Below are 15,211 nucleotides of genomic sequence, written 5' to 3'. Positions count from 1 at the left end.
TCGCTCTATAGGTGGCTTCTCAAAGGATGCAGGGGGTGTTTTTGCTGGTGTTTTCCAAATTCTGCCACCTTCCCTTTCTCAGAGGAGTACAAACCCAAAGCACACGCACCGGCCTGGGAGGATACTGGGTAAGTCAACCGAGCAAAGATGTCTGGGAAAGAATGTCTCATTTCTAAACACTTATTTGATCAGCAAGATTTCTGCTGCATTGATACTTTAATGTCGAACATCAAATATCTGCATAACGTTGCATCCCGCTGTGAGATGCCTTTCATAAAGGGAAGCCAAAGGGAGAGCGTGGAAACGAGGCAGCGTGTGTGTTGTCAGGGTTGCTCTGCTGTCTCCTTTGAGTAGGGCACAGTAGGACACACAGCAGCTCTGTTTCTGATCTGTCCTCCACTGCACAAACACACAGGGTTCATTTCCAGTTGATCAAATACAGACTGATAACACACACACAGCTCTCAAATCTCCCTGGTGTTCTACCCAGAAAGTCAAAGCACAACACATGGGAACTGCAGCACCAGCGCTGCTAATAAACTGCAAGTCTCTGCACAGCCCATTTCACCCCTGACTGCACAGCGCACCTGCCCTTCTCAGTGCAGTGTTTAAAGGGATAGTTCACTCACTAATGAAAATACAGGAGTAGTTTATTAATTCTTGTGCATGTCATTTTAAAGGTACTATAAGTATGATTCTTTTTATTAAAATATCCAAAAACCACGTTGTTGCTGTCATGATATTGGCCATTATTCCAGGACTGTCTGGAATAGTACATTCTGATTGGTTAGTCATGACGTTTTAAGGTATGTTATTCTCAGATAACAACAGCTGAAACTTATATCACAGGCTCATCTGTAAACTTCGAACCATCTTGATCGTAGGTAAACAAAAACATTCACATCCACGCATATGCTTATCTGTCACGCCTCGGTTTTTGACTGTTTTTCACTAGTCTAGGACTACACAATACATTGTTTCATCATCAATATCGCACTGTGATCATTCGCAATAGTCACATCACAAGATATGCAATGAGTCTTGATTAAAACATTTTTGTTCAGGCATAAGAAATTGTACTGTTTGTAACATTATTAACGATTATTTTATTGAATTATGTTTATATCTATAATTCAGTTACTGCACCTGAATACTGTTAGATTCAGAAAATAACAAAACACTTTATTTCAATTGTATTGTTTTCTTTCTTATATTCAATTGAAGTCAGAATTATTAGCAGAATTATTATTATTTATCTTTTCCCCAATTTCTGTTTAACGGAGAGAAGATTTTTTTCATCACATTTCTAAACATAATAGTTTTTAATAGCTTATCTCTAATAACTGATTTATTTTATCTTTGGCATTATGACAGCACATAATGCAACACATAGCTTAATGTGACATTTGAAGGCTTAACTAGGTTAATTAGATTAAGTAGGAAAGTTAGGGTAATTAGGCAAGTTATTGTATAAGGATGGTTTGTTCTGTACACTATCGAAAAAAAATCAACTTAAAGGGGCTAATAGACCCCTTAAAATAGGACCTTAAAATGGTTTTTAAAAATGTTAAACTTTTATTCTAGCCGAATATAAATGATTCATGTTCAGCCTGTTTTTATACAAATATTAGGTGAAAATTCTGATTCTTGTATATATTAAGCATATTACATGCAAATGTCTATTGTTTGAAAGATTTTAATTAAAGATACAGGGCCCTATCATACACCCGGCGCAGTGTGGCGCAATAGTATTTTGGTAGTTTCAGCTTGGCGTTGTGCTACGCTGTTTAAATAGCAAATGCATTAGCGCTCATTTTTGCGCCCATAGGCGTTCTGGTCTAAAAAGGAAGGCGTTCTGAGGCGGACCGCTGGCGCGTTGCTATTTTGAGAAACTATAATAGATTTTTCATTAGACCAAAACAAACCCGGTCTAAACTCCGGCGCAGAGTTGCGCCTCGCTTACACACTGCTTAATACGCACAAGAGAGCAATAGGCAAATATCTTTACATATGAAAACAATTAAATATTAAGGATATATATAGGATATAATAAGAATAGATATAGAATATAAATATAAAGGATTAAAATATTACAAAACATATTATTTTCTAGCCTACATAAATATGAAAAACCACTGCTTTTATGTCTTCTTCATCTCGGGAGGCTTTTTCAGTTCATTCATAACAATTTGCTTTTGTATAATGTTATTATTATTAGCAGTATTATTTATTATATCCATATTTATATTTGTTTTATTAAAAACAAGCTTAGATTTGCCCACCTGTCAGGTTTTAGACCATATGGGGCATGGCAGGTGTATTTGGAAATAACTCAGTATTTTGACCACACTTGGTCATTATTGTTCATTTATTCGTTTGCTGGAAATTAGAACTGAGTTTAGAAATAGTTTTAAACAAATCTTTGCGCTTAACAAACGAAATTAATTATTTATAGGCTAATTGATGTCTGTGCGTAAAGGTTTCCCTATCCAAGAGTGAAAGTTAAAGTGATCCATTATCTCTCATTCTCATGCAGTAGATGCTCTGTTTAACAGTTTTCTGTTAAAAAACTGTTAACTGTTAACTGTTTGCTCGTGAAATGCTCATTTTTTCCACTTAGACTTACTTTGCGTCCTGTAAATAGCGAATGCGCTCTTGGCGCGACGCAGCTGACTCTTAAAGGTAATGGGAGATGAGACTCTAATTGGTTTATTCTCAAAACACACCTATAACTCATTAAGAAAATAAACTCAACCCTTTTAGACCATGCGCCGCGGCGCAAGGCAGATTTCCCGTCCTTAAATTAGCAAAAACGCATCCTGACACGCCCTGAAAGCGTTTGCGCCCTGCGTTTTGCGCTCTGCGCATGGACCGTCAAAATAGAGCCCAAAATGTCAAACTATTTCAGTGAGCAGAAGTTTCATCATCATACATTATAACATATATATTATCAAATTTTTCTGAATATGCGTTCACAATATGCCCGACAAGATTATTTGGTATTTAAAATATTGGAAGGACATTTGAATGGGTGTCTACTGTAAATTAGAATAAAAAGTATTGTAAAAACGTATGTTTTAAAGATGAATCTATGTAATATTTATTAGTTCTTCAATATTTAACAGTTCTTCTAAATTCATACAAAAATGTTGTGAGGAGGACAGCTAGAGTTTCTCCCTACGATCTATTATTATAAAGATAATAGGATGATAAAAATTTTTAAATGTCATTCGGCTTCCATGGGAAAAACAGCACATAAATGCGAAGTAAACATCGTCTGCAATAATGTTGTTTTTCTCCTCCACTAATAGCGCAGATGCTCAAAAACCACCTTACCACGAAGTGCAGAGCTGCTGCATTATTAATGTCTTTCCATTATTATGTTTGTGTCAGGGGAATAAAGGAGGTGTAAGTGCACGCATGATGGTTTTCGGACACCCCGTGTGTTTCCTAAACTGCCACCTGCCGGCTCACTTGAGAAACCTGGAGCAGCGCATGGAGGATTTTGAGAGCATCCTTCAGCAGCAGCAGTTTGAAGGCAGCAATGCTGTTGGCGTCCTGGACCATGAGTGGGTACCCTGAAACTGTAACTTTTAGTATTTTTAGCAACAAATTATGTTTTTGTGACTTAAGATTGGAGTAATGATGCTGACAATTTAGCTTTGTGTTACAGTAATATTAAATAAAGCAATAAGTCCCAAAAAATGTAGTTTACAGTAAAGTTATAACAGGAAGGGGCTTTTTTAGGCAGATGAAGAGCTGTTATAAACACACTCTAAACCACAGCTTCACAGGGCTTGTAGCTTTTATAAAATAGTTAGAAGGTTGATTATGAGGCCAGCTAGTGAAATGCTGCGCAGGTAAACCTCACTCCTCTAACTACAAAAGCTGCTCAAGTGACAAATGAATCTTGATCTTTAGCCTCCTTGTTAGAACAACCGTCTCCCATGCAAAGAATCGCTGGTTCCATTCCAGCTCAGACTGGGTTAGGTGCAATAGGACTGGTGGGTTATTAGTGGGGTGGCTCGTCTGGGATGGAAGCTCCAGGATGGAAGTCTAGGGGGGGTGAGTGTTACGACGGGCCAGCTAACGAAGTGCTATGCAGCTAAACCTTAGCTAAAGTTAAAGCAGCTAAACGCTAGAGGCCATAGTCTTTAGCCTCCTTGTTAGAGCAACCGAGTCCCATACAAAGAATTGGCAATTCAATGCAGTAGGACCGTCCAGTGGGTATATATATATATATATATATATATATATTAGTGCTGTCAAAATTATTTAAATAATATTTAATATTTATTATTAATATTTAATATTTATTGTTTAAATATTTATTGTGTTAAAAAAATGAACGCAATTAACGCAGTTGCAGTTTCTTTATTTCCTGTTGTGGCCGTGGTGTGTTCAACATGCAAAGAACTATGGATAAGACCAAGGAAGCACTTTTTGATAGCAAGTTTCAGGTATAAAACAAATAATGTTGCATTATTGCAATTTCGGGTGTTTTAATTTTTAACTTTCATCTTTTGTTTTAATGGAATTTGATACTGCATGGAGAAAGGAAATAAAAACCTCCGCATTTCGTGGCGTAGTGGTGCTTTAAGGTGATCAAAAATTGCTGCTTACATGGTAGAATCTTAATAAGAGTATTATCTTAATCATACTAAAATCGTAGTATTGTTGTCCATGTAAATGAAGTGCCAAATGAAGTTGGGAGCTGTCAAAAGGCAGCCCATTCCTCTGCCTTTCAGCACGCGCCCTCCATGGTTTCATTAAGTTTGATCTGTTTCCCCCTAAAACGCAACTTTTGTAAAACGCAACCCAGGCTCATTGTGGAAACGTAGCCCCCCGGATGTTTCTGCGGACCGCGGTTTATGTCCCGGGAGGTACGTATTCGAGTGGTTTTTGTTTTCGCGGATTCGCGAGAGGCCGCTGTGCGGGCTTTTTCGCGTCTCAACCGCCTCTCGTGAGCGCGCCATTCGGGCCCGCGCCGTTCTCGCGCGAAAAGCCGCCGAATCGCCTGACTCGGCCGCCCTCCTCTTCCTCCTCCTTCCCTAAACCCGAGCGACGGTTCGCAAAAGCCGTCCAGAAAAAAAAAAAAAAAAGCAAAAGCCCTCGTCTTCGATTTCGACCGCGTTTTCGGATCCCGCCGCGTTCTCGCCCTTATTTTTCGGATTCCGTTTTTCGTCTTACCTGATTTCCGGAACCGCTGTTCCCCAGACTCGATCCCGGTCGTCGTCCACGCGGCTGGCTCCTCCTCCTCCTCCTCCGGGGCCTCCGCTCTGCCGACGCAACGCTGTGAGCTAAGCGGACAAACTGGTTGCATCGGGAAAGCCCTCCACTCGGAGGCGAGCCATCGGCTGGCGAGCGCGAAGAGGAGGGGCGGAGCGGCCCACACCGCCACGCAGCGTTCGCTCGAAAAAAACTAAGCGCGGCCTTATGTACCTCCGGCCACGTAAATCGCGGTCTCCAGAAACGTCCGCGGGGCTACGTTTCCAGAATGAGCTTGGGTTGGTAAAACGGCTGCTTAGCGTTGTTGTGTCAAAATCTTTGTGAAATAGGCTACAGCCATACTTTAGAACGCTTAGTTTAAGCAAATTTGATTAACGCTATCATGCTTGTTGAATCTGAAGGGAGTTGCTTCAGCTGCCCTGTCCTGCGCACGTTGTGTGTGAGTGTGCATGTCTGTGTGTGCGCGCGCGTCGTGGTCCTTAGCCACTAAATTAAAAAGTTACAAATTGCCGTGAGAATGCACTCAAGAGCTCACATCATTCAAAAGAAAAGGTCCACATTGTCCCCGATAGTGTCAACAGCCAGGGCAGTTTTAGCAACTGGCTGAATGTAGAGGAGGTCTGAAGCAAAATTGTTTCTGCTTTATAATTATGTTCTCAACTCACAGCAATACAACTTTACAATGAGTTCAATTGTTTGCATTCAATACTTTATTGTTATTATAATTTTCCATTTTTCATATTTGCAATGCCTGTATTTTTTCTTTTTTTTCTTTATTGGCATTGATTGTTTTGAAATTCAAATGGCATTAGCATGCCTGTGGTTTTATTTCTGTGATAAATATGGCTGTCAAGCCAGGATCTTGATGGTTTATTGTGGGTATGTTGTTTACATGAAGAAATCTGTAAGTAAACAAAAATTCTAATAAACAATTATATTTTAAATTTAAATAGTTTTTGTCTTACGTTTACATTAATTTTACATTTGAATAGCCAAAATTACTAGTTTCAGTCTTTTAAATGTGATTAATTGGGATTCATTTTCAAAAAAGTGTGATTAATTTGTTTTTGTTTTTTAATCGATTGACAGCATGCATATATATATATATATATATATATATATATATATATATATATATATATATATATATATATATATATATAATCTGTGCATGACGCATGACGTTTTTAACGTATTTTTGTTTATATGTTTATTTGATAGATTTAGTTATGATTCTGTGTGGCTATGTACAGCTGAAAATTGACCTGTTCAATTCACTTCAGAATATTGTATTCCTCATAGTGTGGTGTTCTGGTTTGGAGATCTGAACTTCCGGATTGAAGGTTATGATATTCATGTGGTGAAAAGTGCTATTGAGAATGACAAACTGCCTCTATTGTGGGAGAAAGATCAGGTAAGACAGCAAGAACATTACAGACCCTCACAGCCCTAAAACGCATACACTTAATTTTATCAAATATGTAGCTGTTGTGTCATTTGATTATCATTTAAATGTTAGTGTGTTTTTGTATTAAATTAAATGAATTTGAATATTTTTTAAGTATACACAATATTATTCGTTAATATATATATATATATATATATATATATATATATATATATATATATTTTTTTTTTTTTATTTTTTTATTTTTTTTTTATTACTTTTTATTTACATAAAATTATCCACAAAAGTCTATGCTGTTTAGCTTCCTTTTTCTCTTTACAAAGTTTTATATTTCTATTGAATTATATGCCATTTGAAAGTTAAAATAACTCAAAATGCATCCTGTGAAACGCTTTTGATATTAGACATTATTACGCTATGGAAATGTTACTTTTTAGCAAGCTCTTCCCCCTAGTGGACAGTGTCAGTTTTAGCATACTATTTAATCTTTGTTGCAATGTAACAATGAATTAAAGGAATAGATCATCAGAAAAAAACTGCTTACTCAGCATTTACTCACTCTTGAGTGGTTCAAAACCTTTAGATTGTATTTTTTAAGATATTCTGAAGAATGTTGAATGTTTTTCCTAACATTCTTTAAAATATCTTTCTTTGTGTTCAACAGTAGAAAGAAAATTAAACAGGTTTGGAACAGGAGGTGGATGAGTAAATAAGGACAACATTTTTGGGTGAACTATACCTTTAACTACAACATTAAATGGGTAAAGTTAGGATGAGAATTCGGTTTAGGTTAAGTTTATTGTAATTATGCATATTTTGTTGTAATTACTACAGTAAGCAGAGGGAACATGTGGAACATGTACTATTTATTACAATAAAGTGTTTGTATATGTTAATAACAGTTTAAGGTATTTCATATATTAATAGTAGATTATTATTCAAAGTATTTTATATATTAATATTATATTTTTATTATTAATATAAGTACTCTTTTTAAAGTATGCTATTTTTTACATGGTAGGCTCTATCCCTAATTGCCACCACATATGTGTAATTGACTCTTGACTACAAAACTAGGCATAAGTGTACATTGAACATACTTGATAAAGCTGGAATCTATGGGTTTAAAAAAGTCAAAATATTAAGAAAATTCCCATTTTCTAAACTAAGTACTCTAAAATGCACATTACAAATCAGAAATATATGATAAGAAATTAAGGATTGGAAAATGCTTTCATGGAACATGATTTTGCTAGTAATTTAATCTTGTAATTTCTGCCTGTAAATAAATGTATAACTTTCACCCATACTATGTATTTTTGGCTATTGCCAGAAACATGCAAGTTAAACACTGGTTTTGTTGTCCAAGGTCACGTTTCAGCCCAAGGGCAATATTTAAAACTCATAATTAAAAACACAATGCTTGAAATAACTGCAATAGCTCCACTTTTGGGGTAAAAGGAGCACCCCCTTTTACTAGGCTAGCTATGGCCTGCATATGTACAAATAGTAAACAATTACTGGCCGCAATTTGGTGCAGAAAAGTGAAAACTTTTCATTATTACTAAAACGGTATCATAATTGTACATAACACAGAGCCCATGATCATGCTTTGAAAAATAAAATGTATGTATAATGAGACATCAATTGCAGTTTTTGAAACAGGGCCCTAAAGAAAAATAACTGCAGAGATGTTTGTGATTTCCAGGGTATACATTCAGATCCATATGTTAAAGCAGGGGTAGGGAACCTATGGCTCGGGAGCCACATGTGATTCTTTGACCAAAAAAATTTGGCTCTCCAGCTGTCTCTCTTCATTAATATTACAAAGTTAAAAAAATCATAACTGTCACTAAAAATCTGTTTCCTGTGCAAGAATAGAATTACAAGTGACTTTATATTTTATTTTTTATAGCAAAATGAATAAGAACTGAGTTTACAATAAAAGGACATTTAACCAATGCGCATTTGTGGCGCTGTGGTCTACCTTGAATCGCGACACCAATAAAGGGTCAGTAACTTACATTTTTATGGTAACCTCACGCAAGTAAATTCAAACAACATTCACAGTGGCAATGGCAAAAATGAAAAAAAAAATCTATAAATTTTCTTCTCTTCACACATTGTGATGTGTCATACAATATTTGTTTAATTTTGAATTGTGGATAGACATAAATAAAGGTTGTTTATAAATAAATAAAGGTTTTGCACTCCCAACGGCTCTTTAAAAATGTATTTGATAAATAAATAAAAAAATGGCTCCTTGCTGAAAAAAGGTTCCCGACCCCTGTGTTAAAGCAATGTTGAGCACAATCTCATGAGATAATTCAGAATACTGTCTCACTCAAACAACACCAGTTTGTTTCCACTAGAGGTCATCGTACAACATATGTACACACAGACCAGCACCTCAGAAAGAGCATGTGATCATGTCGTTTGCTAGACTGGGATGTTGCTAAAATCAATGATGAAGTAAAAGAACATTTTGTCTTTTTGTTTTGTCTGTGTCCAAAGCTCAACATGGCCAAAAAGAGTGAATCCGTCCTGGAGGGGTTTATAGAAGGACCTCTCAAGTTTCCACCAACATATAAGTTTGATGTTGGGACACACACTTATGACACGAGGTGTGAAAAGTGTGTTGTGCATTTCTATGTGAGTCTCATTATTGTTTCTCTGGCTTCATATTCAAACCCTCCTTCATTTTCTAGTGCTAAAAAGAGGAAGCCTGCGTGGACAGATCGGATTTTGTGGCGTCTGCGTAGGACAGGCTCCCCCGTACCATCCCATAATTCAGCTCTGCAGCGTGGTTTGACCTCATGGCTTGGCGGAGCCACCAGAGTCTCTCAGCACTTCTACTGCAGTCACATGGGCTTCACTATTAGTGATCACAAGCCAGTGTCTGCTCTCTTCTCTTTGCACGTGAGTCTAAAACAGGGCGGGAAAGACACCGGATATTCTGCGAGCAGCACTGAGACGTGCAAGGTCATGTGAGAGTTTTAGTGTCTTGACATTTACAAGGTTAAAAAAAAAGTAGCTTATGGTAAAAAAATAGAGTTTAAAAATTTAAGGGACTTCTTGAAAGTTTAGTATTTAAGTACAACCTTTAATCTTGTACACTACTGAAGACATTTCTTCCAAATTTAAAATTACAATAAAGTGTTTGTATATGTTAATAACAGTTTAAGGTATTTCATATATTAATAGTAGAATATTATCGAAAGTATTTTATATATTAATATTATATTTTTATTATTAATATAAGTACTCTTTTTAAAGTATGCTATTTTTTATAGGCTCTATCCCTAATTTCCACCACATATGTATAATAGGGTATATGCCGAGCTAGTGCAGCTCCGATGCTGATACACTTCCGGTGACCTGTTATTGTGAACTTTTTACCATTTTATATGGTTCCTTCTACAGCATTGATGTTGTAATGTCATTAAAATACATTCAGTTAAATAAACTTTAGCATTTATTTAGTTGCTCAAGCGTAAAACGAGACAAAAAGCTGTTTACTCACACGCGCCCGTCAGAATCAGCAGGCTAACGCAGAAGTTCCATTGAATATACTGAGGTAAAATAAATGCTCATATTATAAAGATATGGCAGGGGAAATGTAATTTAATGCAGTGCTTCTTGTACGATCTGAGACCCACTTTAAATCGGATATCACTCAGCTAGTGGAGATCGCTGATTTTTAAAGAAAACAGACCTTGAACGCACCGGATTTTGCATTGGCATTCAATTCGCCGGAACGCTTAACCCAGGTTACTGGCAAATTAAAAGTCCTTTTAGCATGCTTCGGCATATACCCCATTGACTCTTGACTACAAAACTAGGCATAAGTGTACATTGAACATACTTGATAAAGCTGGAATCTGTGGGTTCAAAAAAGTCAAAATATTAAGAAAATTGAATATTAAAAACAAGAATATTAAAAAAAATTAATATGAAAAAAAATGAAGACATTTCTTCCAAATTTAAAATAAAAATGTGAGTGTTTTTCTGGTAAATTTAGTTTCTTTCTGCCTCCCTCACCCTGGTCTATTAGGTGCTGAAAGTTCATTGGCTCATAGCGGACAAATTATTCAAGATATGCTAGTAGCCTTATAGATATGATCGACACTTTTAATAAATTGGGCTCATAGTTACGTAGTTAAAAAATGTTCATGTCATACCGCAACCATTTAGGTCACACTGTGCTACTCTTGTACTGTCACCTCACATTAGTCTTGAACATTCATGTACTCAGAGTTTTAGTGACAACATTGGTGTCACTGAAAACTACTGTCAAAGAAAATTAACATTTAATACTCAGCTGGAAGTATTCAGTAGATACTAAGGTTTAAAAAGACAACTGTAGAAGTTGAAGTATCATCTTAAGATTTTTTAATCAAGTGTAAAAGTATTGTTTTTTTACTGGTCTTAAAACTACTTAAAGTATAAAATTAAAAGAATTCGACGGAAAAAAAGTTAAGGAAAATAGCTTAGGCCACACTACAGGGGACTGTTGTGCACTACTTCACCTCCTCAAAAATTTTTTTTCTAAAGGTCATAATGACTATTATGGTATATTAAAATGTTAATGTTGAAATATTACCTGTTTCAATTACATATACGCTACCTGACAAAAGTCTTGTAGCCCATCCAAGTTTCAGAAACAAAGGAAAACAACTTGAGTTTTAGTTGATCATTTGGGATCAGAACAGAAGTGGCTTAAATGAAAGGCAAAGGCCTCTAGATTATGCTTATTTTACCAAAATAAAATATGATCATTCCTTCATTATTATTTATTTAATAAGGACAGTAAGGTTGGAATTTGCTTAGACAAGTATTGTCACTTAAAATAAATGCTGTACATTATAGAATATAATATCACGGTGCAGTGGAAAAATAACTAATATTGTGTATGACTCTTATGAGCTTGAAGGACTGCACCCATACATCTCTACAAGATTTAAATAACTAATTATTAAAGTCATCTGGAATGGCAAAGAAAGTGTTCTTGCAGGACTCCCAGAGTTTATCAGGATTCTTTGGATTCATCTTTACTGCCTCCTCCTCTTACCACAGACATGCTCAATAATGTTGATGTCTGGTGACTGGGCTGGCCAATCCTAGAGCACCTTGACCTTCTTTGCTTTTAGGAACTTTGATGTGGAGGCTGAAGTATATGAGGAGCCCTATCCTGCTAAGGAATTTGCCCTCTCCAGTGGTTTGTAATTTAATTGACAGCACAGATGTCTTGATATCGCAGGCTTTTGCTATTTACTCTGCAGATTTCTCGCACTGCCCCATACTGAATGTAACCCCAAACCATGATTTCTCCTTCACCAAACTTGACTGATTTCTGTGAGAATCTTGGGTCAATGCTGGTTCTTTCTGCAGTATTTGTGATCATTGGGATGCAGTTCAACAGATGATTTGTCTGAAAAATCATCAACTAAATCCCAAATTATCATCTAGAGGTCAAGTTATTATTTGTTTCTCTTACAACTCGGATCGACGACAAGAGTTTTGTTAGGTAGTATATGCTTATAGAAAAGAATGCATTTTAGTACATAGCAAGTACATTAAAATGCCATGTGTACTACTAAGCATTATGTGTATCATGTAGCATAACCTATGTTGACTAGTTGCCTATAAGTATTGTAATGATGCAAAAGTCAAATTTCTACCTAAACGTCATTTTTGCCCACCCATTCAAAAAGACAGCATTATACAAATGTTTTTATTTTATTTTATACGATTTGTGATTTGATAAAAGCAGTCTAAATGACAGGCTCTGTATATTTCACAGCTGTTTTGTTCCTTTCCCACTTGTCAGTAAGCAATTAAATGCAGTTACCAGGCTGTACCTGTTAAAAAGCTGTCTGCGGCTTTTTTTTTTTGTCTGCTCAACCACTCCCTCCTGGATTTTGTGGGAAAATCTCCTGTTTATTGCAGCCTAAAATGACTGATTTTATGACTAATTTCTGTGTTGAATTCAGTGATAGTTTTTGTATTTATTATAGATCATAAAAGCTTTTTAATAAGTGAAAGTCAGAAAAGTCTGGTCATTTTACATTTGGTTTAAAGTGGTAAACCTAAATGTATTAAACTTGACTTTATTATGCATCTTGGTTACGGTAAATTTGTCAGATGTACAGCCAAAAGTACTGCATTAACACATTTTTGCACACTTTCTTTGTCCTGCTCAGTTTCCCTTTAAGGTGACCTTGCCATTAGTGACACTGGAAGTGGAGAAAGAATGGACCAAGTTCTCTGATGCAACAGTCAAACTCACAATGGCACATGGCTTTCAGAGGAGTTCATGGGACTGGGTGGGCCTGTACAAGGTAATCCATGGCATTTTCACGTAAACTACTAATCAAGTGGGTACAGGCTGTTAAAAATCAGATTAAGCTTTTTTTTACAAGGACAAATTGCACACATTATAATAATTAATCACCATGTGTTCTAACAGGTGCCATTAACTCTTTCAACTTTATTAAAGGTGTGTGTCATTTATATTCACCCAAAAATAATTGCTAAAATAAGGATCATATTCTCAGGAAACTCAAAATCGCAGTATTATTAACTTACACATTTTGCATCACCTTTTCATAAAAATACACTCTTAAAACTATTGGACAAAAATGTTTGACCAAAAACATCTCATAGAATTAATATAAACCTTTCCGTGAAAGTTTCTTACTAGAACTATTTGCGGCTGCCAAATAAATATTATAATGTTTATATGAAACTTAATTATGTGATCTGACCAGTATCATGCTCTCTTTCACTTTCATTTACCTTACAGAAATCTATTTATGATTGTTTTGTTGGTAATCTTGCAACGTGATGTACTTATGTACTTATCCATGTGGAAATATTCAATGCAGTGTTTATTTACACTCTGTGGAACAACATGTGAGCACCGTAGTTTTCAAATATTGTCTTTTTTTATACTGTTTATGGGCAGTTCACAGATAATAAAAAAATATCAGAGATACTTTTAAGACCCCAATCAGATCAGCACCAGTATTTGAACCTAATTCAATTATTTTTGCACTTTGTTCAATTTTAGGTGGGATTCAAACATCACAAGGATTATGCTGCTTATGTATGGGCCAAATCCGAGCATTCCACCCAGGTAGAAAGTTTTATTTTCAGTGTTTAAGATTATGTGATGTTTGACTTTTAAATTATTGTTGCGTTATAGACGAGAGAATACTGCTTAATTCCACCTTCACCTATTCAAAACCTGTTTTAGTTTCTTTCTTCTTTTGAATACATTGTACATTTTTCCCACTATTGAAGTTGAGGCGTTCCTGCAACCAGCATTATTAAAAAATATTCTTTTGAGTTTAACAGGAGAAAGAAACTCATAACCAATAATAGAATAAATGATTATGTAATTAAAATGTTTAGGTCAACTATTTCTTTAATGTAACAGATGTGATCGACTTAATTGTGGAGGACTGAAAAAAAACTGCTAGTTTACTGTGAGGACATTGCGGATCATTGCTGGTCATTCTCTGTTACCAACTATATTAGACAAAATGATCAAGTGTTTGAGTCCTGATGCACATTGTCATTTACAGATCAATGTGGATGTAACGATTGACTGAACAATTTTATTCGATTCACCATTTATTTTTTTGTTAACAAAATTAGAAACAGCCACAAATCAAACACATCACACAAATAAAATAAATATCTTAATTTAAGCAGAGTAAAATTTTGTCTGTACCCTTCGGTTTTAAAATTAGTAACAACCACTGGATTTTAATCATGATCAGTGATGGGAATAACGGCGCTACAAGTAAATGGCATTACTAATGACAATACATCTTCGGTAACGAGTAATCAAATTAATTACTGTTTCCCCTGTCACAACGCCAAGACCATTACTGACAATACAATGTGCGTTACTATAGTTGAGAGCACTGGAGCGTTTTTTTTTTACATACAGTGTCACTCACAGCCATAGGCAGGGGCGCAACTGCACATTTACTGAGGGGTATGCGAGTTCAAGTTTTGCGCCCCCCCCCATATTAATTTCCTCATCAACATGTCGAAGTTCTGAACGCAACTTAAATAGTATAAAGAAGTAAAAGTATAATTACATTAACCATGTTAAGTCACAAAGAATTACATCTCATCCCCACCCAAATTTCTTAATTCCATTTTCCTCACCAAATGATTATAGCACCTTGACATGTCTTGTTTTTGTTCTTTTTGTATATTTGTCAAAACAAAATGATAAATATGGGAGTCTTAAAGGGCAAAATAACTTAAAAATGCAATATCTTCTCACATGCATATGTGAAAGGTGTAAGGTCTGTCTTCGCATGAACAATTGACTGAAACTGCAATCACACCTTTCACAAAGTGAAATAAAAAAGACAAACTGCCTGAAATGTTTTATTTGATCAAAATGTTCAAGGCAAACTTTTTGGGAACTAAATTAAACTAGTTTTAAGCAGAAAAAGTTACCAAAAGGCTTGATGTATCAATATGATACATAATTAATTTATAAAAAAAAATGTATGGTATAAAAATGGATCTTGATGGGATTAAAAAACA

The 15,211-nt window shown here is 35.6% G+C and overlaps 1 protein-coding gene across 1 annotated transcript in view; it reads left to right on the top strand.

The window, feature by feature from the left end:
* The window catches only part of inpp5ja (inositol polyphosphate-5-phosphatase Ja), a 48,471-nt gene that overhangs the window by 19,976 nt on the left and 13,284 nt on the right, over positions 1 to 15,211 (top strand). Inside the window, exons 5-11 of the mRNA XM_087270112.1 lie at positions 12 to 128; positions 3,394 to 3,569; positions 6,532 to 6,643; positions 9,152 to 9,261; positions 9,346 to 9,556; positions 12,841 to 12,978; positions 13,710 to 13,775. Coding sequence (XP_087126238.1) covers positions 12 to 128; positions 3,394 to 3,569; positions 6,532 to 6,643; positions 9,152 to 9,261; positions 9,346 to 9,556; positions 12,841 to 12,978; positions 13,710 to 13,775 — 930 coding nt within the window. The remainder of the gene's footprint in view (positions 1 to 11; positions 129 to 3,393; positions 3,570 to 6,531; positions 6,644 to 9,151; positions 9,262 to 9,345; positions 9,557 to 12,840; positions 12,979 to 13,709; positions 13,776 to 15,211) is intronic.

The sequence above is a fragment of the Danio rerio genome, chromosome 10 (assembly GCF_052040795.2).
Source record: "Danio rerio strain M-AB ecotype USA chromosome 10, GRCz13ab, whole genome shotgun sequence".
Taxonomy (NCBI): Eukaryota; Metazoa; Chordata; class Actinopteri; order Cypriniformes; family Danionidae; genus Danio; species Danio rerio.
The sequence above is the reverse complement of the archived record's forward strand: the minus strand, read 5'-3'. Positions and strand labels throughout refer to the sequence as shown.